Here is a 27,800-nt window from a genome sequence, read left to right on the forward strand (position 1 = left end):
CCGGGTACGTGGGAACCAGCTGAATCGAGTGACCTCCATGTTATACACAAGGACAAAAGCTCCTGTCTGTGCCAGAGACCTGCTCTGCCCTGCCGGGGACTCTCAAGTCCTTACCCAAGGTTAGGCCTTACGTAACTGTTGTCTGGCACACCCACCTCACGCTGGCAGGCCCGTGCCATTCCCAGGGCCTATGCACAGGCCACTCCCTCTGCCTGCAGCACCCCCATCCACCCCTGCACCCCTGGGGCCTACTCTGGCACTAGGAAGGGCCTCCCGCAGACCACCCGACTCCTGCTCCCACGTGGGGCCCTGGTGCCCACCTGGAGGCCTGGCTCAGAGCGGGTGCAGGCTGATGGCTGGCGGCGGGATGTGGCGGCCAAGGCACAGGGCTGTTCTTACGTGGCTCTCTGCAGGAGATCTCTCCCTGCCTCACAGAACATCAGCCATGAGGAGTGAAGATGCCTCCTCCTCGCTGCTGACCACACCCCAGCGCGCCCTCTGCCGTCACATTCTTCCCTGTCTCTTTCACAGCCCCAGAAGCAACAGTTGTCGCAGCACCTTGGAGGTGGAGACCGGATTACCAGGACAAGCTGCCCAGCCACACTAGGCCAGTCAGCAGCTCTGGGCTCAGGTGGGAGACCCTGCCTCAGTATGTGCATGGACGCTGGGGGTGGCTGAATGGTTAGCGCTCTGGCTCCTGCTCCAGAGAACCTGGGTTGGGTTCCCAGCATCCATGCGGCGGCTCACAACCACCAATAACTTCAGCTCTTGGGGATCCAATGCCCCCTTGTGGCCTTTGCTGGCAACAAAACACCCCTCCCTTTTTTTTTTTTTTTTTTTTTTTTTTGATTTTTCAAGACAGGGTTTCTCTGTGTAGCCCTGGCTGTCCTGGACTCACTTTGTAGACCAGGCTGGCCTCAAACTCACAGAGATCCACCTGCCTCTGCCTCCCGAGTGCTGGGATTAAAGGCGTGCACCACCACTGCCTGGCCTGTAAATTCTTAAATTAAAAAGTAAAAACGTTTATATAAGTGAGAGTGACCAAGGAAGACTGACGTAATGTCTGGACGTCACACATGTGCACGCATGCGCGCACACACACAAATATAAAATTGTGCTGGGTCTGAAGGTCTGTCCCTATCGTTTCAGTCCATGGGAGGAGGAGGTGAAAGACTTGCCACAAGTCTGAGATCAGCCTGGACACAAAATTTAAAAATGAAATGAAACAATGAAACAAAGCCCATGAGGTGAAGGTGCCAGCACCAAGCCTAAGGACCCCACAAGGAAGAGAGAGACTGTATGACAGGTCTACAGAGCGAGTCCAGGGCAGCCAAGGCTACACAGAGAAACCCTGTCTCAACAAACAAACAACAACAAGAGCAAAAAGGAAAGGCGAGCTGTCTCTGCAGAGGACCTGGGTTCCAGTCTAGCCCAGGGGCGTCTGATCCCCTCTTCTGCACACATGTGGTGTAGGCACATACAGACACATAATTTAAAAGTAAACCTTTTCTTAAAAAAATGAAAATAAGGGGCTGGAGAGATGGCTCAGAGGTTAAGAGCACTGAATGCTCTTCCAAAGGTCCTGAGTTCAATTCCCAGCAACCACATGGTGGCTCACAACCATCTATAATGTGAGCTGATCATAGTGTATTCATAATAAACAAATATTTTTTTAAATGAAAATAAAATTAAGTTAGGATAAAATAAATAAGGTTAAAAATTAAGCCTTAAAATTATAATATTAGAAGCGAGTGACATACTTTTTTAAACAATTTCAAAAAATTAAAAACACACACAAACAAAAAATAACTCAGAGTCCTTCCTTCCGCTGCTGCGAACACAAGGCAAAGCGCATACAACAGGCTCCCAAATAGATGCCCGGGAAGATGGGGCGGATGGTGGCGGCGGCTTGGGGCGGGGAGTGGGGTTCCCAAAGTCGGGCTGGTCGGGGCGCGGTTGGGGGCGATGAGCTCCTTCTTGCCTTGAGCATTTATTGAGCGCCTACTGTGTGCCCCGCGCAGCCGCAGTCGGGAGGCGGGACCTGCAGGCACCGTGTGGCCCGGCCCCCCTCCCCCGCCACGCCCCGGCCCCGCCACGCCCCGGCCCCTCCGATACCTCCGCCAGGCTCTCAGGCCTCCAGCCGACGACGCCCGCCGCCAACCGCCGCGCGGTCCCGTCCCTGCAGCAGCGGACCAGCCGCGACCCCCGGGGCTTTGAGCCGCTGCCCACGCCCCGCCCACGCAGGCGCCTATTGGATGTTGTCAGCGCCACTCGACGGAGCCCACAACCTACTGGTTGGATCTGCTGCCAATCATTCTGCAACGCCTACCGGCTCCCGAAAGCAGTTTCCTCCTTCTAAGATGCAACTACCAAATGGTTCCGATAGGAAACTCGTACTTGGAGACGCGGTTCCGGAAGGAGGGGGTTACAGCCAGGAGCTGTCCAGGGGTGCATGGTGCTGAATTCCTGTGAGTGGAGGCTTGGCAGGAAGAGGTTTCCTATAGCGGATAGAACCTTCTTGAAGCCCTTCCTCATGGCTTGAGAAGAAAATACATGCGTCCACTAAATATATGTTTATAGCAAGAATACATTCATGCTCAAGAGATCTATTGTGAGCCGGGCGTGGTGGCGGACGCCTTTAATCCCACTACTCGGGAGGCAGAGGCAGGCGATCGCTGTGAGTTTGAGACCAGCCTGGTCTACAAAGCGAGTCCAGGATGGCCAAGGCTACACAGAGAAACCCTGTCTTGAAGAGAGAGAGATCTATTGTGTCCCGCAATCACCAGTTAATAAGAACGTAATCACTGTGTCTATACCTGCCGTCCAGAAAGTGCTTCCTGAAGAGACATGGCATCTGGATAGAACCTACAGGCACCACCAACATGCCTCATTTATATTATAGACACCACCAGCGTGCCTTATTTTTATATTCATTTATTTTTTTCCAAGCCAGGGTCTTGCTGGGTAGCTGAGGCTGAACAGCACACAGATAGCTCAGAATCTGCCTCCATCAGCTTTCCAAGGGCTGGGATTGAAGGCGTGAACCACCATACACAACCTTCTGCTGTATCTAGAGCCCCTCACACAACACAAGTGCTTTATAAACAGTGGTTTCACCACGCTGGAGAATACATGTGGCAAAGAAGCTTCTGTGTTCAGTGTAGATCAGGGCTTTAAAGTATATGCTCAATTTTCTTAATCAGTATATTTTATTAACAACTTAGTGACTGAGCATACATCAATTATAACCTGACTAACCAAAACAATAGGAAATGAGGATTAAAGAATACAATAACAAAACCATAAGGATATCAGTTCCGAGGAACGATTCTCCTGGCGTAATCAGCAGGATTTCTTCTGCTGGAGCCTGGAGTAACCAGAACCCAGAACCCAGAACCTCAGCAGGAGCTGGAGCCCTGAAGCCTTCCCTCAAGTGGTTCTCTCTGGCAGCATCTTAAAGTGGAGCGATGAACAGCCAAAACTATCCAAAGTCCCCCAAAATCCCTGCCTCCAGTTCTGGGCTCATTTATATATCTCCTCCCAGAGTCTGGACACGGGATCTTTTCAGTTAGCAACAATCAAGCCTCCGCACAAGGTGGTTTGTCTTCTAGTGGATTAACCTCATCTGTTCTCACAAGACTGTTCCATCCCACACTTGGGATCCTAAAAAACAGGTTTATCTCTCCCTCATTAAAGGATGTATTTCTCACATTTGGTGATGTATGTCTGTCAGCCCAACACTCAGGAGACTGAAGCAGGAGGCCCACAGGTTCCAGGCCAGATTGGCCAGGTAGTGAGACGGTCTGGCAAACTAACGAGCACTGAGAAGTCTGTGAAGGTTACAGGAATGTCTGCCATCACAACCCCCAAACCTACAGAGCTGACAGCAATGGGAGACAAGGAGGCCTCTCCTGGCCAGCAAGCACTGCAACTATTGGCCCCTTTTTGTATGTTTTGTTGTTGTTTGTGGGTTTTTTTTGTTTGGGGTTTTGATTTTTGGTTTTTCGAGACAGGGTTTCTCTGTGTAGCCTTGGTTGTCCTAGACTCACTTTGGAAACCAGGCTGGCCTCCAATTCAGAGATCCACCTGCCTCTGCTCCCGAGTGCTGGGATTAAAGGCGTGCACCATTGTGTGATTTCTTGAGACATGGCCTAGCTCTGTGGTCCAGTTTGGCCTTGAACTTTTGACCCTCCTGCCTCAGCCTCCCTAGAGTTGGGATGGGAAGAGAGGACCTGGTTCCGTAGTTTGCACCTAGGATGGAACAAGGTAGAGTGGGAACCAGCCATTCCCAGGGGCTCACAGCCCTGCTCAAGCGAGTTTGGGGTCTCCAGTGGCACTGTGCAGGTTGGCCCACAGGCCTCAGCTCCCTCGGAGACGGGATGTGTTGTCTGTGAGCCTGTCTCAGCCAGAGTCCCTCTGTGATTTGTGAATGGGTGGCCAGCTGAGCCAACTCAGACTAGAGGGACATTTTCTCATCCCTGTGAGGAGAACTTGCTGCAAGGGCTCACTCAGGCTCACAGCTGAGCACCTGGACAGTGTCTAGGATGCAGGCCTGGTAGCCTCAGCTAAGTTGTGGCTTTGCTGCAGGCACAGGTGGCCTAGAGGCGGAGTGTGGTGCGCCACCTGCTGGCCACAACTCTGAAAGGCGCCAACCTCTCTAAGTTGAACTCGTATTATTTGAAACAGTTTGTCAACTGGGCAGAGGCACAGGGAAGCCCACACAACCTCCCGTCTTTGTTTTCCTTTGATCCTGTCTCGTTGTGGAGCATGGCTGTCCCAGAGCTTGCTCTGTAGAGCAGGCTGGCCTTGAAATCATAGAGATGCACCTGCCTCTGCCTCCCCAATGCTGGAATTCAATTTATTTCATTCTGTGCATGGGTATTTTGCCTGCATGTGTGTCTGCACCCCATGTGCAATGCTGCAGGTGGCCAGAAGGGGGCGCCACACGCTCTGAAACTGGAGTTAGTTTTGAGGCGCCATGCAGGTGCTGGGAACAGAACCTGGGTCCTCTGCAAGAGCAGTCAGTCCTCCTTACTGTAGAGTTGTTTTGCCCGACATTGAAAGCCAAAACTATTGCTGGGCAGTAGTGTGCACACCTTAAATGCTGGCACTCAGGAGGCAGACACAGGCGGATCTCTGGGTTCAAGGGTCTGGTCTACAGAGTGAGTCCCAGGATGGCCAGGGCTAAAGAGAAACCCTGTCTCAAAAAACCATACCAAACTTAAAGCACATGGCTTATGTCATTCTGGGGATGGGCCAAGTGCTCCAAGTTGTTCTTTGTAAGATATCTGGGGCCCTGCAAGTCTCCCTGGCTTACACCCACCCCAGGTATGGCCAGATGACTCCCAGTGCCAGCCAGCCACACACGGCCCAGTGTTGATTGCGGCTTGTGTTCCCAAGGCAGCCTGGATCCCAGGAGGGGGCAGCCACCACAGGAAGCGGAAGGTGGCGGCTAAGACAGATAGCACAAACTGGCTGTTAGAGCCGGCACCAGTCGGACACAGAGGCACCTGCTATGTGAGCCACCCTACCCAGCGCTTGTTACCTGGCTGAGGCCGGCCTTGAACTGATTCTTGAGTGCCGGGGATACATGCCGGAGGCCCTGCCCTTTGCTTCAGGCCCCTTGTGACTGCAAAATGGAGTTTCAGCTGGGTGTGGAGACCTCTGATTTCTCATCCCAGCACTCAGGCCGAAGGGGGATTGCTAAGTTCAAGGCTAGCCTGCGCAGTACATGGAGAGCTCATTTCACTAGAAGAAATGTAACTGGTGTTGGGTCGCAAGGTTCTCGTGAGCAGGGGCTGAAGCAGGGGTGAGCTTAGGAGTCTGTTGGCCATTCTTGCGAGAGACAAGACACTGGATGGACAGCAACCCAGGAAGCCTGGACACACAGGCTGCTTTGGGGACAGCTTGTATGTGAGCATGTTGTTTCTTGTTCTCCCTCCCAGCAGAGGATGGAAAGTGGTCTCCAAAGGTGGCCAGCCACGATGGCCAGGATGGTACTGGACGGAGGGAGCTGACCCTGCGCCACCCGCCTCTGCCTCCTGAGTGCTGGGGAAAAGGTGCACAGACCACCACCCAGCCAACTAAAGCCAGGAGGGAGTTAGCGTGGCTTCTGGTTCATAAGACCCAGCCTGCTGGGTGTGCAACAGGCGCACAGGTGGAGGCCAAGGCCCTCAAGCTCCGGGGTGCTGGTCACATGCAAGCCTCCATGCACTGCAGTCCACTACACCCAACGCATGGCCAGGCAAGCATTTGCGTTCCTGAGGAAGATGGCCACCGACACAGGGGAGGGAATGTCTGGCCAGGCTCAGGGATTATCCACCATGAAGACTGTAGCCAACACAGGCCAGGGCCATTCTCTGGGACCACAGAAACACACCTGGCTGAGGAGATGACACACCTGCTCCAGGAACCCTGTGCCCTACCACCATGGGCCTGCAGGGTGCTGGCCTCCACCCGACAGTAGGTCCCACTGAATCCCAAATGTCCTGTTGTGTGCGCCGGGTCAGCAGGGAAGGGTCAGGGTGGCTCACTGGCCACACAGCCTGGCCCTTGGATCAGGGGGGAGGAACCTTCTTTTCCTGTGCAGGCTGCAGCCCACACACTGAGACCTAGCAGTAGCCTGTGGCCAGCTCTAACCCAGAGGTCCCCACGTGGCCCGTATCTGAGGTCCTGCCATGTGTCCTGCATTCCAGCAGCCTGCTCCGTGCTGTCATGTAGCTGTCGAGTGGGACGCAGGCCGACACAGGAAGCCAAGCATCATCGCTGTCTTTATTCCCTAGGCGGCCTGTGCCCACACGGGCACTGCTGCCGCCTGCGCGTGGACGGCACTGCCCATCTTCCTACCGGCTACCCTACAGCACACACATCTCTGACACTACCCGCCAGCAGCTGCGGCCACACGACCCCCTGCTGGTTCAGCTGCCCTGCCATCTCTCCGCCCACTCCCAGGGCAGAAAGTAGGGATGACAATATCTCACTGGACAGACTGACCCTTGAGGGAGGGGGGGTGGAACGGTTCTGGTGGCTGTTTTAGGGCTGAGGGCACAGCCCAAGGGCCAACACCCCAAAACTGCTTGCCAATACCAGAGACACTGAATTCTCATGAGCTTGAGGACAGAAGGTGGACAGGTGAAGATGTCTTCTGCCCGGGCTGAGGATGGACTGGCCGATGGCTGTGAAGACGGGAGGGGAAGCCGGGGAGAGGAGACACAGATGGTCCATACACTGAGCAGAAGTCACAGGCCTAGGTCCGACGTGGCACAGGCCACTGGGATAAGGCAGGCAGGGGTACCCACTGGAACCTGCAACCCAAATGTGGGCGTGGGGTGCTGGCGCCCAGCTGGGGCTGGCAGTGGACGCTTCCCAGGGGCTATGTGAGCCACCTACCCAGGCTGAGTCAGCTACTCAGGTGCCCTCAGGAGGAAGCAGACAGGGTGGGGGCCTGAGACCCCAGGGCCCACACTATCACCCCATGGCTCAGCACGCCCCAGCCCTCCCCTTCAGCTTGCTGAGGTGGCTGGAGGGATGGGTGCTGGTGTGTAGTCCTCTGACTGACTCTGTTCCAGGAAGGTGTAGGGCTGGTTAATAATACAAAAACAGAGGTGGGAGGGGATGAAGAGAAACACGGGCAGAACGAGTCCATCTTAACATGCAGGTCCAGCTTCTCTCTCTTGGGCGGCCTGACGAGAAAACGCTAAAACACCAGGAGGCGGCAGAACGACGGCTCACACGTGGGGCAGCTGCGGAGAGAGACGGGGAGTGAGCCTCACAGCCAGACGAGGGCCCGACAAGGACGGGTGGGTGGGGACACCCGGGGCCGCCATGGCATCAGTGTCAGTGAAACTATGGGTAACTGAACGTGGGGGCACACGGCTGTCATCCAGCACCCTAGAGGAGCAGGGATTTGGGAACAGTTTTGACTTGAGAGCAAAAAACAAAACAATCTAAAACTAAACACCAAGGCTGGGGGATTTCTTGAGCCCCAGGACCTGCGCTCTGTCTCCAGGAGCCATGCAGAGTCAAGCACTGTGCAACGAGCTAGGAAGCCGAGTGACGGGTGGTGGGAACCACACACAGGGGATCCCTGGGAGTCCCCCGCCACACAGGGGCTTTGGAGAACTTAGCAAAGTCCCAGGTCAGAGACAGTCTCAATGGTGGAAGTGTCTAAGGACCAAAAGCTACGGTTGGCTGTGAGCACACACTTACGTGCGAGCACACACGCACATATACATGAATAAAGGAATAAAAAGAGACTGGGGCACAGGCAGGGTACAGCGTCTACACATACAAGGCCCTAAGTTCATCTGCACAAAATGGCGGTCGGAGAGATGGCTCAGAGGTTAGAGCACTGGTTACTCTTCCAAAGGTCCTGAGTTCAGGCCAGGCATGGCGGCACATGCCTTTAATCCCAGCACTGGGAGGCTTTAAGATCAGCCTGGCCCACAAAGTGAGTCCAGGAAAGCTAAGGATACACAGAGAAACCCTGTCTCGAAAAAACAAACAAACAAACAAACAAACAAAAACAAAAAACTCAGAGGTCCTAAGTTCAATTCCCAGCAACCACATGGTGGCTCTCAACCATCTATAATGAGATCTGGTGCCCTCTTCTGGTGGGCAGGTGTACATGCAGGCAGAGCACTGTACACATGATAAATAAATCTTAAAAAAAAAAAAAAAAAAAGACAAAATGGTAAAAGCAGTGTCACTGTTCAGTTCTGGACAGGGCCCCCCATCCCCCGGTAGCTCTAGGACACAGACCCGGATTCCCACATGGCCTGCCGTGGGCAGGTCACCGTCACTCTTGCTGCTCCTCGTGGCTGGCGCTGGGCGTCCGGCTGCGCACGACCTGGCTGCGGATCTGCTCCACGAACTCTGGGTTCTGCTGCTGCATCTGCTGTGCAAACTGCTGACCCCTGCAGAGGCCCAGGAGGCAGACTGTGTCCCCCACTCCTGCGGGCCCCTCGCTCACTCCATCCTCTCCTCACCCTTCCCATCCACCACTGCCAGCAGAGCAGTACTCACGCCTGAATGAGGCTGGCCAGGTCACTCTGTGGTGGACTGCTGCCTGGGGTGCCCAAAGGGTTGTGGCCGCCAGAAATCATGCCGGACATCCTGCAGGAGAAAGGACTGAGCACACCGCCTCCAGGGCCCACAGACAGGCCCTGGTCAGGGAGGTGTGGCCTGCCCGCCCGCTCCATGCCCCTTTCTGCTCAGGCTCTAGGCTGAGTCAATGTGGGCGCCATGATTGACATGTAGGGAGGTGACAGGAAGTGAAGTGACTGTCAACACCCTGAGGACAGCAAGCCAGCAACACCAAGACTGGTGCTGAGAGAAGGCCCTGGAGGGCTGGAGGCAGAGCACCAGGGCTCCCAATCTGGGAGTGAGCCTTCCACCCCAAGGCCACAGCAGTCAGAAGGAATGGCTCAAGACACGCTCAACTACTGCACAGTCCTCAGCAGGATGGGCGTCTAACACACCACAGCGCGAAGGATCCCGAGGCTGCTGAGGCAGTGCGAGCCAGGGGCAAAGGCCTGAGTACAACTCCACGATGACTGACAGCATCCACACAGGGTGGAACGCACCCTCAGCACTGGGCTGCACAGCAGAGCACACTCACCCAGCACGCGGAGCTCAGGGTCAGCTCAGTCTACCGGCAGCTCTAAGCCTGCTGGAGCTACACGGTAGGACCCGGCCGCAAAACCTTAATATTAAAAGCTGGCTTTCTTATCAAAGAAGGCTTTTCGAGACAGGGTTTCTCTGTGTAGCCCTGGCTGTCCTGGACTCACTCTGTAGACCAGGCTGGCCTCGAACTCACAGCGACCCACCTGCCTCTGCCTCCCGAGTGCTGGGATTAAAGGCGTGCGTTTCCCCACCACCCAGGTATAGGGGGGGGGTAATGGTTATGCAGTTAGAGTAGCGAGTAGCAGCTGATCTCATATAAGACCCAGAGTCTGTTCTTCGCACGCACATGGCAGCTCACACCCATCTGTACTCCAGTCCCAGGGACCCGACGCCCCCTGGCCTCACTTGAGCACTACACTCAGGAGGTGCAGACTGACATGCAAGCAGCCATCCACATAAAGTAAAAACTAAGAACTAAGCAACAAGAGAAATGTTTTTGTCGTTTCTATTCTGAGCACAGAAGGACAGTGAGAGCAGTGTCACTTACAGCTGCTGCAGCTGGGGACTGTTCATTAAGCTGGAAGCCTAAAGAGAAGAGAAGATGGACGCATCAGGAAGAGGCGGGGCTGCAGCCACACTCACCCCCCCACACAGGCAGGCAGACAGACAGACGCACACCACCGCCCTCCCCACCCCCCCCCCCAGTCTCTCACAGATACTACAATCTTCCTTTGCAATGACGACCAGGGCTCCAGTCATCACGCACGCCCAAGAGCCACACCCAAGCCCCTGCGTGTTGACAGGTCAGTGTATGACCCAGGCTGGTCTGGGATTTGCCATCCTCCTGTCTCAGGGTCCCAGTGCTTGGCTCTCAGGTCTGCATACCCAGCTGAGGCTAGCCATTCAAGACAAAATCAGTGCACACAACCCCAAACAGCCATGTGTGCTCCCCGGGGCCTGCACTGAGGGAGTGATTCTCCAGTCATGAACCGAGGTGTCACAGAGGGGTCTGCCCTCTTCGAAGGCCCTGCCCACACAGATCTAGAGTGGTCTCTGTCAGTCCTACCCCGGAAAGGACACACTCAGCATGTACATTCAACCAGACCCTGCTGGCTGATGCTGCAGAGCCCACAGTGCAGTGTGCAAGGTCAGACGCCGGGATGGTCACGCGGAGGGGCCCTGCAAGGACCCTAGCAGTTGCACTGTGCCGCAGGCTGACTGACTGTAGAGTGGAGCGCCTGGTGCTCACTCTCTGTGGGTCCTGGGTGTCCCCATTAGAGTCCTCACCAGGAGCCCTGGCCTGGGGGTGGGGGTGGGGACCACAGGTGGGCTGAAGGTGTGGCCTACCATGGTGATGAAGTGGGGGTTGTTCAGCAGGCCGGCGATGTCCAAGCTGCCCACGCCTCCCGTCTGCAGGAGAAGCCCTGGTTAGCTGTGTGGAGCCTAGATGGCCACTCAGGAAAAGATGACCCTGCAACCCACACCACGCACGGAGGGTCCTGCCCGCCTGTCCCTCTGAACCCACTGGGCAGCCTGCACCTCATCTGTGGCTCTCACATTTGTTACCATGACACAGACCATAGAGGGTCCCTGCTGCATGTCCCCAGCTCAGTGACACCCACGGCACAGCGTGGCCTGCTCTGCCCTGTGTCTGAGTACAGACTATGTCCCTCGTCCCAGGCATCCTCGCCACTCTCCCCTCCTCCCGTCCCGTGGCGTGGGCTCACGGGGCTCGGTGCCTCCCGCAGCTTGAGCTCTGCGATCTTGAGGTTGGACTTGTACGTCTCGTTGTCAGGGTCCAGCTCCAGGGCCTTCTTGTAGTAAGCCACGGCCTCTGCGTGTTTGTTCAGGCTGGAGAGCGCAAGGCTGGGGACCAAGAGCACGCCAGGTGAGCCACAGTGGGTGTCAGACACCTACCCACCTTGTCATGACAGAGACCCGCATGTAGGGGAGTCGGGGTGCCACACCTGCAGCCCTTCCTGGGTGACAAGTGTCATCTACTCTATTGAAGAGCGCAGGCCCACATCTGGGACTCTCTACTGAAGGGACCTAGAGAACCCGAAGCTGGTCTCCATAAAGAAGAAAGGGTTGGGGACATGGACAAGTGCCTTGCTCCCTGTGGGGCGGCTCGCCCGCTGCTCTCACCTGCAGCCCTAACCCACCTCGGCAACGGGCACTGAGCACCTGCACTGAGGCTCCGTGATGCAGCGGTGACTCTCGTCAGGCAGTTGGGGGGACCTGGCACTGAGCCCCGCGATGCAGAGCACTGGCCCACACCACACACCAGCCACTTGCTGCACTCACCCCATGCGGCCGTAGGCCTTGCTGTAGCCTGGGTCGATGCCGATGGCGCGTTCACAGTCCTGCACAGCCCCCACGTAGTTGCCCAGCTTGCTGTAGGCCGCGGCTCTAGGGAGAGGAAGCAGTCAGCAGGGGACACTCGGGCCCTCCTCAGGAGGCCCGACAGGGGAGCTGGGCTGCCAGACAGGGATGGGCATGAGAGCTGGTCTGTGGCAGAAGGTGAGCACTGTACCCCACCACCCTGGGACCATGGAGGCTCCGAAGCCTGCACAGGCCTGGACAGGTGTGTAGGGCTATGTGAAACCGTATCAAATGAAAAGGACAATGGAAGGAAAACAGCAGCAGATGAGAGGCTGACCCAGGACAGCGCATCGTAGCGCCAGGTTTCCACACACCCTGGGGGACAGCCTGACCCCACTCCTCACGCACGGCCCACACCATCGAGCCCCCACATGGGACTGTGCCGACGGGTACCTGTTACAGAAGTAGACCGCGTTGGCCGGGTTGAGCTCGATGGCCTTGCCGTAGAGCTGCACGGCCGCCTCGAAGTTCTCCAGCTTCATCTGCTCGTTGCCTGAGGGCAGTGGGGGAGCCTGGCTTGGTCCACGACGCCCACGCACCCCAGCTCCCCAGTACCCCAGCTCCCCAGGGGGAGAGCCGACACTCAGGCCACCCTAGAATGCCTTCTTTCAGGTAAGGGGTCACATACCCCAGGTAAACTTATGACATGGCCAACTCCTGACTGCCCTGCCTCTACCTCCCCCATGTGGGGATGATGGACATGACACCATGCAGGTCAGGGTGCTGCTGGGGACAGAGGCCCGCTTCATGAAGGCTGGGTGAGGGCTCTGCCCACAGCCCCTGGGTCAGCGACAGTGCCAGGTGCACAGTGACAATGACAAGAATCCAGACTGTACAAGCTCGTTTTCCATGCAGAGCTGCGGACAGGAAGCGTCAGCCTGGGTCTAACGCCCAGGCTACCTTCTTCTGGGAGCCAGGATGGACGGCAAGAGCGGGGCTGGGGTCAGCCTGAGCACGTGGTTTTTGAGACAGTGTCTTACTATGTAGCCCTAGCTGCCCTGGAACTTGCTCTCTAGAGCACGCTGGCCTCGAACTCAAAGAGATCCGCCTGTCGCTGCCTCTGGAGTACTAGGATTAAAGGTGTGCACCACCACACCCAACTCTTTCAATTTTTAAAAATATCTTTTAAAAAATATTTATTTTGGGGCTGGAGAGATAGCTCAGCGGTTAAGAGCACTGACTGCTCTTCCAGAGGTCCCAAGTTCAATTCCCAGCAACCACATGGTGGCTCACAACCATCTATAATGTGATCTGATGCCCTCTTCTGGCCTGCAGGCAAAGCACTGTATACATAATAAATAAATAAATTTAAATATATATATATTTATTTTGTTTTGCTTTTGAGACAAGGACTTGCAATGTAGTCCCCGGGTGGCCTGCACTTGTCCTAAACTCACACAGAGATTTGCCTAACTCCTCCTTGAATGCACACACACACACACACACACACACACACTCACACAGCGTAATATAGTGTGTGTGTGTGCATGCACGCAGGTGCCATGCTCACAAAGGCCAGCAGAGGGTGCTGGATCCCCATAGAGCACGGCTTACAACCAGCTGTGAGCTAGCTGCCTGACAAAGGTGCTGAGAAGCCATCTAAGCCCAGGCAGGGGCAGTGCATGTTTTCAACTGCTGCACCATCTGTGCAGGTCCCCAGAGCTGTGCTTTTATAAGAATCACCCTCACCCCCATACCCACTGGCCACCTAGCTGACCCCAGCTGCATCTGTCCTGCACTTTGCACAGGACCCCATGGGGACATCTGTCTCCCTCACCTTCAGTTTTGAGGCGCTCTGCCTCGGCCGAGTCCTCCTCAGAAGGTGGCATCCTGTCAGGGTCCCTTGATTCCTGTGGTGTCTCCTGCTAGGGGCAAAGCCATCCCACTGTGACCAGCCAATCCTGCCCCTGCAGAACGCCACCCAGCTTAGAGCGGTGCAAGGCCCCGCACAGGACAGCCGGGTGGCCTGAAGAAGTCTACACGCCATCGTGGGCGCAGTCAAGGTGAGCCCAGGCTTACCTTGCTGACAGCAGCTGCTTCAAATATCTCTGGCAGGGTCTGGGGTAGAGCGAGGTCACTGTCCTCCAGTGTCACCCCGAAGGCTGTCTCCAGACACTGGATGGCAACTGTGTGGGAGGTGAGATGCGCCAGCTTACTGGAGCCCACAGGAAGCTCTGGCAACTCCCACTTTTCTTGAGGTAGGGTCTCATGTAGTCTGGGCTATAGGCAAGCACGCCCCAGAAAGCCCACTCGCCCTGCCCCTGCTCCAGAGTGCTAGAGTGACAGGTGTGCACTCCCACACCTACCTTGAGACCACTGCATCACACAACCTAGGTGAGTGCTCTACTCATCAAGTGGCAGCCCACTCAGGTGTCTTCACCTCTGTACCTGAAGGCCCTAAGCAGCTGGCCCCTGTGCCTCAGTCCTTCTCAGTGAGCTTCCGTCAGCCTCTCAGACAGACATGCTCACCTGCTCTGACGCAGGAGGCAGAACACGAGGTCTGAGGTTGGTGGCCTCATGTCCTCTGAGGGGTCACAATGCTGGGGTTTGGCCTAACCTGAGACCCCAGCACCTGCTCTTTGGGAACAGCTCAAGCCATTGTGCAGAGGACAGTGTCCCATGCCCTGGGGCAGCCACCTTTCCCCAGGGTGGTACCCAGGCTGCTGATCTGCAACTCGTGGGGGCAAAGCGCCCTGCTGCAGGGAAGCTGGCCAAGACAACAAAGCTTGAGCTTTCAGGAATCTCTGAAGAGTGGCTACAGCAGGCCTCTCAGGCAGACAGGCTGGAAGGACTGCTCAGAGCCTCAGAGATGTGAGAAAGCCTGTGCGGCCTGCAGGCTGTGTGCTGCGCTCCAGGCTCAGAGCCTGAGGGCCATCACCATACGGGGTGGGCCCCTGGTAATGCAGCTGTCTGTCATTTCTGCTCCTCTACATGACCCCAAGAGACTCACTGGCTTACCAAGCTGGCTTTGGTGGTATCTGTATATTGGTTTATCCCTACCTGAGACAGACAGACATTTGTCACATCTCCCCAGGAACAGTGCTACACAGAGGGAAGCAGAGGTCACGCCCTCAGCTAAGGAGGCCACACAGGAGCCAACTGACCACTAAGGATGGCTCGAGAACCACTGTCCTGTGAGATGTGGTGTTACAGGCCCACAAGGGGCTACAGAAGGAAACCCGTACCTCCACTGCCAGCAGGGAGCTGGGCCTTCAGCCCCCAGCCAGCGAGGAGCAACAAGGCAAGCAGGCATGCCCCTCGTGAGCCCAGGCGGGGAGGGGCAGGACAGCAGCACACTTACCCTCCAGGCTCTCCTGGGCGTCAGGTGAGAGGCCGCCGTGCCGCAGCTGGCTGTGCAGGAACTGAATGATGGCATAGGCCAAGCGCTTCCTGTTGTCCATCTCCAGGCTGGTGAGGTGACACTGCTCAGGATCTGTGGGGACAGTCATAATGTCAGGGTTGCCAGGTGGAGCCTTCCGTCTGTAAAAGTAACTTTTTTTTTTTTTTTTTTGGTTTTTCGAGACAGGGTTTCTCTGTGTAGCCCTGGCTGTCCTGGACTCACTTTGTAGACCAGGCTGGCCTCGAACTCACAGCGATCCACCAGCCTCTGCCTCCCGAGTGCTGGGATTAAAGGTGTGCGCCACCACGCCCGGCTCTGTAAAAGTAATTTTTATTCTCCTGCCTCAACTGCTGTCTGGGAGGCTCACTGCTTCCTTCTGCTAACCTAGGCCGAGTCCTGGAAGCTTCTAGCCTCTGTACAATCTAACCTAGGCCTAGAATGTTTTCAGCCTCTGAGACTAACTGCTTAATAAGCTCACCCTTTCTTGTCTTTCTGAGCTGTGGGCTGGCTGCTTCAACTCAGCTGTTCTGGCTCAAACCCTTCTCCCAGCTGACTGATTCAGTCTCGCTTCTCTCTCCACCCAGAATTGTTCTGCTCAGCTTCAAACTAACTCAGCCATTTTTTTTTTAATCTTCTGGCTCCTTCTTATTCTCTGGCTCAGTCTTCACCTGAGTGTTCTCTCTCTCTCTCTCTCTCTCTCTCTCTCTCTCTCTCTCTCTCTCTCTCTCTCTCCACAATCTCTCATTACTGTGCTGGTAAAACTGCCTCCTCTCTCTGTAGAACAGCCTCCCTTTTGTAGCTCCCCTTTGCTCTCTCTTCTCGTGAGAGTTGGGCGTATCTTATCCTGTCAAATCTTCTCTGATTCATCACCTTTTCTGCCATTCAATTAGACATCACTGTCAGACATGGGTGCTTCCTTCTGCAAACTAACTTTGCCTTCATTGTTTGGGATTAAAGGCATGTACCACCACACCTGGACCTAAGCTTTTCTTTACCTGATACTTGCTCAAGACCAGGCTGGCCTTGAACTTAGATCTGCTTGTCTCTGTCTCCTGGATTGAAGGCGTGTTTGTATTCCAGCTGGATCACACAGACCTAGCAGGTCTTTGGCTGTGATCTCTCGGCAGAGCAGCCATGTTCTGAATCAGCACTCCTCTGCATCCATCTACCCCGGGATAGGTGGGGACACCACGGCATGGAGCCACAGCCCTGCTGCCACACAGAAATCACTCTGTGTCCCCAACCATAGTGCTGGGGTGGACCACGTTGCTCTGGACACTCTTCACTCTGTCTGCTCTTTACACACAGCAGCCAGCCAATGTAGCCTATCCTGGGGTGAACCCACCCCACACCTAGAGCTGACAGGTGCCTCAGCTCACAATCCTGGTCCCCAAGACACTGGGGATGCTGCACAGCGACAACAGGACAGCTCCGAACTGCACAGGGGCAGCTGAATGGGGGCCTCCCAACCACCTTGAGTGACTTCAGCCCAGGTGACCCTCACACACAGCAGATGAGCTCAGTCCCCCTGGAGATGAGCTGACCAGACACCAGGGGAGCCAGCACACACGCAGGCATGGTGTGGACGGCACATCCCTGAGGCCCGGAGGGAGCCAAGAGGGTGGGCACAACAGCAGACACCATATGACAGAGGCTACAAGCAAAGGGATCAGGGGCAACAGCAGCCCCAGGGTGGGCAGACAGGAAGGACAGCAAGAGGCTGGGGCTCTGCGGTGCCAGCTCAGACTGCGGCCTTTAGTGCAAGGCAGGAATGGCCTAACGTTTGGCACCTGCTCTGGGTCAGTGAATGAAATGCCCCAGCGGAGCCTCAGTCACTGCACCTGGATGGTGGGGCTGATGGACGCTTCATAGCCACTGCAAGCTCTTATGGGCAGTCCTCAACCCAGTGTGGCCCACACCTGCCCCTCACATCAAGATCCCACAGTACAGACCCTCGCAGGAAGCACAGAAATCAGCTCAGCGCCCTGAGCCTCAGTTTCCTTCTTTGTCACCTGGAGGTGGAACTGGCAGGTCTTCACAGGTGGTGGCTAAGAGGGGCCCCAGATCCTGGAATGGAGGAGGAGGTGCAGGGCAACCTCCCCTATGGCCTCTGCTCCCTGTGGGTGGGAGCCGGGCCTGCCCCTCCAACCAGGCTGGGTAGCTCCTGGCTGGGCCTGCCTGGCCATCTGGTCCCTCCCCCAGCACATGGCAGGCCCCTTCAGCCATGACCTTTGGGACAAAGGGGTTGCTCTTAGCAGTGGTGCTATACTGGCCACTAGCCACTGGCCAAGCACTCCAGACATGCCTGCTGGGCCCAGACACCTCGGCAGAGGGCATGCATGCGGGCTGCAGCACAGTGATCACCACCCTGCCGTGCTTTCAGTCCCAGCCCAGTGCTCAAACAGCATCAGGAAGAACATTCTAGAAAGCAGCTTTAGACCCACCCCAGAGGGGCAGGGTCTGACCTCCAGCCAGCACTTTGGGGGACTGCTCCCAGCCTTTGTTCCCATGCTTTGGATACCATAAAGGAACCACCGTCTCACCTGCCACAGTGTCCCCTAGGCCCCTGAGGCCAAGTATGACTATCTTTTGAGATGGGGTCTTTACAGAGGCGACGAGGTTAAAGCTGGGCCAGAGGGGGTCCTGATTCAGGTTAAAACAAACAAACCAAAGGGGAAGACTTAGATGGGCAGGTGGCAAAAGCCTGTGAGCCCTGGTACTCGAGTGCCCGGACAGTCTGAGTAGCCCAGGGTCCATGAGGGGCTGGGGTTGAAGGTGGTGGTAACTGGCATTATGGGGAGGCCAGCCATGGCTGCACAGGGAGACCCTGGTTCAAGATAAGTCAATACATGCAGGGGTGAGGGCAGGGAGATGGCTCAGGTTCAGCTGCTCTTGCCGAGGACCTGCACCCCAGTTCCCAGCACCCACAGCACCTGTAGCTCCGGCCCCAGGGATCTACCGTCCTATGCTGGCAACAAATGCAGGCAGACAAACCCTGAAACCCTGCAGAGCCCCGCAGTCCTGCTCAGTCCTGACTTCCTGCCTGGCTCTACAGAGCCTGGGCCCTAGTCCTCCAGACATTAATGTAATGTAAACATCTGAGACTCACATGGGGAGCACTGCAGGAAGACAAAGGTGGGGTAGGCAGGCCTGCGACAGCCACCCCTCGGGAGGAGCCACCCAGCTCTGGGCTGCCACTTCACCCAGAGGCCCCTCCATCCTCCCACCAGCACCAACGGGCGACCCAGCTGGCTCAGACCTGGCCTCAGGGTCCAACTGTAAGGACAGACACGTTCCCAGGGACCCAAGCCAGGGATCAAACGAGGGTGGGGGGCTGTGCACCCCAGAAATCAGAAATCAGAAGCCAAGGCCAGACCTTCACCTTCTGCGAAGGAAACCTCATCCCTCCACAGAAGCCTGCCTGGTGAGAACACTTTTCTCATCCCAGCACTCAGGATCTGAGGCAGAAGACAGCAGGTTCTAGGCTGGCCTGGGTACGGTGAGTCCCTGACTAAATAACAAATAAATGAATAAGAATAGGAAGCCAGGTGTGGTGGCGCACGCCTTTAACCCCAGCACTTGGGAAGCAGAGGAGGCAGGAGGATCTCTGTGAGTTCGAGGCCAGCCTGGTCTACAAAGTGAGTCCAGGACAGCCAGGGCTACACAGAGAGACCCTGTCTCGAAAAACCAAACAAGGAATAGAAAGTGGGCCAGCGAGATGGCCGGTGGGTAAGTGAGCTTGCCACCAAGCCTGGCAACTTCAGTTCCATCCCCACCTCCCACACGGAGGAAAGAGAGCCGAGTCCTGAGCTGTCCTCTGACCTCCATGCGCAGGCAGGGCTGGGAGATGGTGCAGGGGCACAGTGTGCTCTGCCAACACAAGAGCTGAGTTCAAATCCCGAGCGCCCACATAGGAAGCTAGGCATGGTGGTATACTGATAGTCCAGCGCTGGGGTAGAAATAGGGGACTCTGGTGATGTCTGACCAGGGGCACCCCCTCAGAGAACCTCATCTGTCTTCCATGGAGACATGACTGGAAGACAAAGAGGACCTGGCGTGCCGGCTGTCACAACTCAGCTCTGACGAGCACGGCCCCACCCAGCTGTGAACCAGGGACCATTTAAGCCATGAGTTCCCACGGTCTGCACCTCTGCAGCCACGAGGCCCCACTTCTCACACCCCAGGCCGGGAGGCTTCGGGAAGGTTCTGGCTGAGGCACAGGGCTCTCAAAGGCCCATTCTCTCAGAACAGTGTGGGCTTTGAGTCCAGCTGCCCACCACCCAGGCACACTCTGCTCTGCAGGGCACAGGGTGGGGCAGAAGCAGGACCGAACCTCAGCGTCCCCATGGCCAAGTGGCCCAACACCCCCAGTGCTGTCTGTCTCCACACTGCCCCAACACCAGGTAAAAACCTGAGGTCCACACTCTCAAGCCCTCCCGTGCTCCCGCACCCGAGAGCCTCAGGCCTAGTCTCAGGCTGTGCACCCCAGCATGCTGACAGTTGCTCCAGGCGGCATCCGCACCACAGAGTGGTGGCAAGTGGCAAGTTGAGAAGGCCAGTCTCCAAGCCACATGATCCAGGCTCTTGGGGCACACAGCCCCCTCTCTTTGGCTATTGGATACTTATGGTCGGGTCAGGCCTATGATCCCAGCACTCAGGATGGGCTTCGTGTTGAGTCCCCGTCTCAGGAAACAGTGCAGGTCAGAGAGACAGCTCACTGCTTAAGCGCACTGGCTACTCTTGCAGAAGACCAGCTCCCAGCTCCAGAGGACCGATGCCCTGCTCTGGCCTCCACAGGTACTGCACACGACACAGAAACACACACACACACACACACACACACCTTAAAAAAAAAAGCTGGACATGGTGGTGCATGCCTTTAATCCCAGCACTTGGGAGGCAGAGGCAGGCGAATTGCTTTGAGTTCAAGGCTAGCCTGGTCTACAAAAGCGAGTCCAGGATAGCCAGGACTATTACACAGAGAAACTCTGTCTCAAAAAACCTAAAACAAAACAAAAACAATAACCAATAAACAGGACAGAGTATGGCCGCAAACACCTGTCATCCAGCACTTGGGAGGATCAGGAGTTCAAGGTTAAGCTCAGCTACATAGGCTGAGAGCAGTCTGGGCTACATGAGCTCTTGTCTCAGATATGAAACTGTAGAAGCAGAGCTGGGCGCGGTGGTGCACGCCTGTACAAGGATCAGCCTCGGATCCTTGTGCCCAACGCTTGCTCACTAAGCTGTCTCCCCAACAGGAACATCCATCACCGGGCAGCATTCCCGAGCTCCATCAATGTCCCCACACCCTGCCCGGGGCCGCTGAATGGCCAGGGAAAGCAGAGAGCCTCAAACAACCAACCATGGACAGAACAACGCAGCAGAGTAGGAGAGCCATCTTCATCAAATAGTGGGGGCCGTATGTCGTCCCCAGCCCCCCACGAAGGCCAACAGGCATGCAGGATGCTAATGGAACCAGCTTAGGACAACGTACCTACAGATGACAGAGGGGCGGGCACATTTACAACAATTTTTTCTTTGTTTGTTTGTCTCTTGTTTTTGTTTCTGTTTGGTTTGGTTTTGGTCTTTTGAGACAAGGTCTCTCTGTGTAGCCCTGGCTGTCCTAGACTCGCTTTGTAGACCAGGCTGGCCTCGAACTCACAGAGATCCTCCTGCCTCTGCCTCCCGAGTGCTGGGATTAAAGGCATGCACCACCACCACCCGCCTGTTGTTGATGTCATTTCATTTTTGTGTTTTGGTTTTAGTTTCAGTTTTTTGAGACAAGGTTTTTCTGGGTAGTCGTGGCTGACCTCGAACTCAGAGATCCTCCTGCCTCTGCCTCTTGAGAGCTGGGATCAAAGGTGTGCGCCTCCACTGCCAGGTTTTGAAAACAGGAGGATCTCACCCTGTAGCCCAAGACGGCCCTGAACTTCACTCTCATCTTCCTGCTTCGGCCTCCTGCATGCTGGGATGACAGGCAGCAACCCCGGCTTACAACTAAACTGCAGGGCCGTATTGACATCCTTTTAAAAATTAATTGTGATGCTGGGTACAGTGGGGCGCACACCTTTAATCCTGAACAGAGGCTGTCGTTTCAGGCCAGCCAGGTCTACATAGTGAGTTTCAGGACAGCCAAGAACACATAAAGACTCTGTCAAAAAAAAAAAAAACATTGAGACAGGGTTTCACACTGTGATCCAGATAACGTCAACGTGTCAGGTAGCCCAGGCTGGACCTGAACTCCCAGCTGCCTCACCCTGTCAAAAGCAAGAATGGGCAGGGTGGTGGTGGCGCACGCCTTTAATCCCAGCACTCGGGAGGCAGAGGCAGGCGGATCTCTGTGAGTTCGAGGCCAGCCTGGTCTACAGAGTGAGTCCAGGACAGCCAGGGCTACACAGAGAAACCCTGTCTCGAAAAACCAAAAAATAAAAATAAAGGAAAGAATGAATTATGGGTTATGGGCCGAAGAGCTAGACTATTCTTTGGGGCCTTTGCCTGTTACTGTTGTTTTGTTCGTTGAGACAATGTACGGAGTCCTTGCTGGCATGGATGTCCCCACAATCCTCCTGCCTCTGCATGTGTCAGCATACTGGCCTTACCACTGTTTTTAAAAGAGAACAGTTGCTCAGAGACGGCAAGCGCCCTGCTCTAGTGTGTACAGCGGGCAGACGGGAGACCTCCACCCTTCAACCCCAAACTCCACCTAGGTTTGGCACCCGAACCAAACACACCCTCCGACAGCCGCTCTGACAGACGGTGGTGACAACGTCCCCTGTACACAACGGGGAAACTGAGGCTCTGAGCAAGTGACAGGCTGAGCAAGGTCACCAGGTTCGGGAGTGGCAAAGTGGCAGGACCTTAGACCCGAGGGGTCCCGAGAAGGTAGAGGTACCCCCCACACACCCCCAAACGCCAGCCTTTTCCTGAGAAAGAAACCACGGGGGCGTGGGGAAGCCGCCTGCCTCAGTTTCCCGTCCGCGCCACCCGCTCACGTGACCCCGCAAGGCGCAGACGTCCCGACCCCAAGCCCCTTTGTCCTAGGGACGCCCGAGCACCGCGCACCCCGACCAAGTGACACCCACACCCACCCCGGGCGTGGAGGAACCCCCCGACTCACCTTTCAGTCGACCGAAGCCCCGACCCACCGACGGCTGCGCCTGCGCACCGCGGCGCAGCCAGGCCCCGCCCTCGGGCCCACGACGCCTGCGCAGAAAGAACCCTTTTCCTGTGGCGTCTCCCTTTGCACATGCGCCTACGTGCCGGTTTAGGGGCGGAACGGAAGTGATATCACATGAAGGTGGGTACGAGCGGGTCGTTATGGAAACCGGCCTTCCGAGACGTCACGACGACCGGAAGAGTGTCTGACAGGTACGGAGAGGACGAGAGTGAAGCATGGTGGGGCGGTGGAGGAACCCCAGAGGCGTCCAAGGCATACCACGTGGTGCGGTGCCGGTCACGTGGCGTCACGGACGCGTCTGCATCAAAGCCACCAACTATGGGGTTTTTGGTTTGGTTTTCTTTCTTTTTCTTTTTTCTTTTCTTTTTCTTTTTGTTTTTGTTTTTAGAGACAGGGTTCCTCTGTGTAGCCCTGGCTGTCCTGGATTCACTCTGTAGACCAGGCTGGCCTCGAACTCACAGAGATCCACCTGCCTCTGCCTCTTGAATTAGAGGCGGGGTAGGGGGAAGCGGGGAATGATGTCATCGTCAATGGTTGATTACTATGAGGAGCCACCATGACCACGCAGTGCTTATAAAGGACATTTCACTGGGGCTGGCTTACAGTTTCAGAGGCTTAGTCCATTAGCATCATGGCGGAAAACACAACGGCATGCGGCCAGACATGGTGCCGGAGAAGGAGCCGAAGTTCTACATCTGACAGGCAGCAGGAAGAGAGGGAGGGACATTGGGCCTGGCCTGACCAACCGACACCGTCCCCCAGTGACACCAAGACCTCACCTCCTAATGATGCCACCTCCTATCATAGGGAACCTCAAAGTCCACTCAAAATACCCCAAGACCAAGTTCTCAGCACAAAAGGGATTTATCTGACCCAGAGGGACAAAGGGAAGGAATAAGGAATAAAGATAGGCCGGGCGTGGTGGTGCACGCCTTTAATCCCAGCACTCAGGAGGCAGAGGTAGGCGTGAGTTTGAGGCCAGCCTGGTCTATAAAGTGAGTCCAGAACAGCCAAGGCTACACAAAGAAACCCTGTCTCGGGGGGAAATATATATTTATATTTATATTATATATATTTTATATATTTATATATATACATATACACACACATATATATAAAACCTAATGTATTTTATGAAGAAGGAAGGAATGGGGAGGAAGGACAGGACCTTCCAGAGCCACGCTTGCCATGCTCAGGCCAGAGTCCCTCATCTGTGAGCCTGTGGGGGCTATTTTTATTCACACCACCACAAGTGATGAGAATTCCCCAGCCTGATGCAAAACCTGACCCGTTGTTCTAAGTATCTCAGCCCATCAGCTGGATCACCCACTGAGCTTCGTGAAGCCCTAAGTTCCCTTCTTTTTTTTTTTTTTTTTTTTTTTTTTTTTTTTTTTCGAGACAGGGTTTCTCTGTGTAGCCTTGGCCATCCTGGACTCATTTTGTAGACCAGGCTGGCCTCGAACTCACAGCGATCCGCCTGCCTCTGCCTCCCGAGTGCTGGGATTAAAGGCATGCGCCACCATGCCCGGCTCCCTAAGTTCCCTTCTTAGGACTGCAGAAGCCAGGTACGGTGCTGCATGCCCACCATGCTGCACTCTGGAGATGGAGGAAAGAAGGTAAGGCGCTCAAGGTTAGCCTTATAGCAAACTCCAGGTAAGCCTGGGCTATTGTGTAAAATTACATGGTTTGTTGTTGTGGTGGTGGTGGTTTTTTCTATGCCCACTCAAGCTCCCAAATGATGGGACAGAGACTTAGTAAATTTATTAATAAACCTAAAGCACTATAGCTGGGCAGATACTCAGCTATTCTAACCCAGCCATGCTGGCCTGGCTACTTCCCAGCCATGTGCCCTGTTACCTGCCATCTTAGGCTTTCCCTGAGTGCTCCTGCTCCATCTGTGTCTTCATGGCACCTCCTTCATGGCAACCCCTCATCATGACCTTCTCCTTCCCACTCTCCCCCTCCTGGGATTGCAAGTCCTGCCTCAACTCTCCTCCTACCCAGCTATTAGATAGTCAACATTTTATTAACCAATCAGAGATGATGGAGCACAATTTTTATACAGCACTGAGGCACGAGATGCTTCGTAGGAATGACATCGGGCCTGCAACTCGATCTCTGGGTACAGAAATCACCATTTGAAAGCACAGTGCACAGGGTGGAGAGGTAGGTCAGGTGTTAAGAGCACTGGCTGTTCGTCCAAAGGTCCTGAGTTCAATTCCCAGCACCCACATGGTAGCTCACAACCATCTATAATGTGTCCTGATGCCCTCTTCTGGTGTGCAGGTGTACGTGCAGGCAGAGCACTGTATAAGTAATAAATAAATAAGTCTAAAAGAAAGAAAGAAAACACTGCACAAAACCATTCCCTGACACTATTGAGACCCTGTAATGGGACTTTGCTACTTTGTGGGTTCTTCTTTCTTTCGCCTCACTCCACCCCTTTTCTTCTTCCTTTTAAACCACCTAACATAGATAAGAGAGGGGAAAAAAGGATAGAGAGGAAAACAAGGTGTTTGAAGTTACTTTTACAAAACTGCTTGTTTCTCTTAGCTTATCTCTTAACCTGGCTATTGCACAAATAATTGAAACTCTTTTATAATACAAGGCCTCCCAACACAATCTTGACCAGTTTAAGTCTGCTCTTAACCCTCTATGTTATTTTGTCTTACTCCCAGCAACCATCCCAGCAATACTTGCACTTTGTAGCTTTCCTCAGCTCAGCTCCTTCCTCCTGATCTTCCTGGGGCCTCTCCCCGGGGCTGAATCCCCACCTCAATCCCCTACTTCCCTTTCCTAATTCCTCCTCCCCTGGCTAGCAAGAAGTCCTCTCTATTCTCTCCCTGGCTCATGGGTTGGCTGTAAGCTGCTTTCTTGACATAACAGGAGGACAATTTGGGAACAGAGCTTACACAACATTTAGACAGAAAATAAACTACACAATAACCTCACGCCTACAGGAAGGAGATCCATGAATAAAGTCAGGGGTCAGGAAAAGGGCAACATATTGCCAGACTGCTGCCTGCTGAGCAGGCATGTTGGGTTCCCTGGGGCAAGTCTGAGCTTCTCTGTCAGAATATCTAACGTACTCTTCTTTAAAAAAAAAAAAAAAAAAAAAAAAAAGATTTATTTATTATTATGTATACATTCTCAGCCTGCATGCACACTTGCAGGCCAGAAGAGGGCACCAGATCTCATTGTAGATGGTTGTGAGCCACCATGTGGTTGCTGGGAATCGAGCTCAGGACCTCTGGAAGAGCAGCTAGTGCTCTTAACCACTGAGCCATCCTTCCAGCCCCTAACGTACTCTTCGTGTGGTTTCTTCTTTGGGCATGACTGCTTAACAAGCTGCAACCAACAATAACCCACTCTAGGCCCAGTTTTCTTAGCAAATGTATTTTATTACAAACTTATTAACCGAGAGTACCTCACTTATAACCCGACTAACCTACACAATATAGAAAAAGGAGATTAAAGACTACAATAATGGGTCATGGGGGTGGGGTCAGCCAGAGGCCTGGAAGGCCGCCCCCGGCGGGGCCCGGGCGGCTCGCGGAAGCAGCCCGGTCGGGGCAGTGGCGGGGGTGAAGCCGCTGTGGGCCCCATTTTCCACCGTCGCCGCCGTCGCCTCATTCATCCTCGTGCACCATAGGCGGCACAGGCACCAAGATGCCCAACCGAGTGGTCTGCGGAAAGCCAGCCACGCCGGGAGCTGTTACACCGCCTCAGGACCTCAGCTCAACGCCCAGCTAGAAGGCTGGTTTTCACAAGTACAGTCTACGAAAAGACCTGCTAGAGCCATTATTGCACCCCATGCAGGATACACGTACTGTGGGTCTTGGGCTGCCCATGCTTACAAACAAGTGGATCCATCTATTACCCGGAGAATTTTCATCCTTGGGCCTTCTCATCATGTGCCCCTGTCTCGATGTGCACTCTCCAGTGTGGATATATATAGGACTCCACTGTATGACCTTCGTATTGACCAAAAGATTTATGGAGAGCTATGGAAGACAGGAATGTTTGAACGCATGTCTCCGCAGACAGATGAAGATGAACACAGTATTGAAATGCATTTGCCTTATACAGCTAAAGCCATGGAAAGCCATAAAGATGAGTTTACCATTATTCCTGTACTGGTTGGAGCTCTGAGTGAGTCAAAAGAACAGGAATTCGGAAAACTCTTCAGTAAATATCAGCGGATCCTAGTAATCTCTTTGTGGTTTCTTCTGATTTCTGCCATTGGGGTCAAAGGTTCCGTTACAGTTACTATGATGAATCCCAGGGGGAGATTTATAGATCCATTGAACATCTAGATAAAATGGGTATGAGCATTTTAGAACAATTAGATCCTGTATCTTTTAGCAATTATTTGAAGAAATATCATAATACTATATGTGGGAGACGTCCCATCGGGGTGTTATTAAATGCTATCACAGAGCTCCAGAAGAATGGGATGAATAGGAGCTTTTCCTTTTTGAATTATGCCCAGTCGAGCCAGTGTAGGAGCTGGCAAGACAACTCAGTGAGTTATGCAGCTGGAGCGCTTACGGTCCACTGAAACTCCGATCCTCAGGGACGCCACTGCACAGACTCGTACCCTGTCCAGGGTCCAGCCTAGACTTTACCCAGATGTTGGTCCTGGTGTGGGGGGGATTCTGAAACCTCAGACTAATAGAACTCTCTAGAACTCTCTTCTTCTTTTCTACTAGGTGTAGTCCTTCTTAATTTCAGCTCATTAAAAAAAAAATGCTTTATAGTTTGGGGCAGTGGATGGAAGGCTGGAATCAAAATATTTGTCCAATTGGCACACAGTGACTTGTAAAGCATTTAGCGTAACTGAAATTTGCACTCTTTGCAGACTCATGCACATATATTCCACTTTCAGAATAGTTTTGCAAATTGTACACAGACAAAGGGTGGAAGTGTTTTAATAAAAGAAGTCACATTTATAAATGATCTGTATTAGAATATAAGAACTCTCCAGTTACAGACGATAACTACCCAGGCTGTACAACAGATACCTCCTGTTTTAGTTGCTAATAAAGGGCTACACAACTAAAAAAAAAAAAAAAAGAATACAATAATGAAACCGTAAGGATATCAGTTCCAAGGAACAACACTCCTGGCGTACTCAGCAGGATTTCTTCTGCTGGAACCTGGAGTAACCAGAACCCAGAGCCTCAGCCGGAGCCCAGAGCCCCAAAGCCTTCCCTCAAGCAATTCTCTCTAGGAGCGCTATCTATTCCTCAACCCCATCAGAGACCCCAGAAGGAA

General features: G+C 54.3%; 2 protein-coding genes across 2 annotated transcripts; one reads left to right on the forward strand and one right to left on the reverse strand.

Moving 5' to 3' along the window:
• Positions 1 to 7,063: 7,063 nt before the first annotated feature.
• On the reverse strand, positions 7,064 to 22,572 carry Sgta (small glutamine rich tetratricopeptide repeat co-chaperone alpha). The gene is made up of 12 exons (XM_051139590.1): positions 22,464 to 22,572; positions 15,308 to 15,439; positions 14,026 to 14,132; positions 13,784 to 13,871; positions 12,400 to 12,499; positions 11,929 to 12,033; positions 11,352 to 11,490; positions 10,972 to 11,034; positions 10,172 to 10,209; positions 9,025 to 9,114; positions 8,761 to 8,915; positions 7,064 to 7,742 (listed from the first exon to the last, which is right to left on the reverse strand). Exons 2-11 carry the CDS (start codon positions 15,405 to 15,407, stop codon positions 8,798 to 8,800), a joined length of 948 nt encoding a protein of 315 aa, XP_050995547.1. The 5' UTR covers positions 15,408 to 15,439; positions 22,464 to 22,572; the 3' UTR covers positions 7,064 to 7,742; positions 8,761 to 8,797.
• Positions 22,573 to 26,180: 3,608 nt separating this feature from the next.
• LOC127212722 (protein MEMO1-like) lies at positions 26,181 to 27,189 on the forward strand. Its single transcript, XM_051172845.1, is given in 3 exon segments — positions 26,181 to 26,211; positions 26,214 to 26,717; positions 26,720 to 27,189. Coding segments are annotated over 3 exon segments (888 nt in total). The 5' UTR covers positions 26,181 to 26,192; the 3' UTR covers positions 27,085 to 27,189.
• Positions 27,190 to 27,800: the final 611 nt, after the last annotated feature.

Source organism: Acomys russatus, chromosome 31 (genome assembly GCF_903995435.1).
Source record: "Acomys russatus chromosome 31, mAcoRus1.1, whole genome shotgun sequence".
NCBI classification, from domain to species: domain Eukaryota; kingdom Metazoa; phylum Chordata; class Mammalia; order Rodentia; family Muridae; genus Acomys; species Acomys russatus.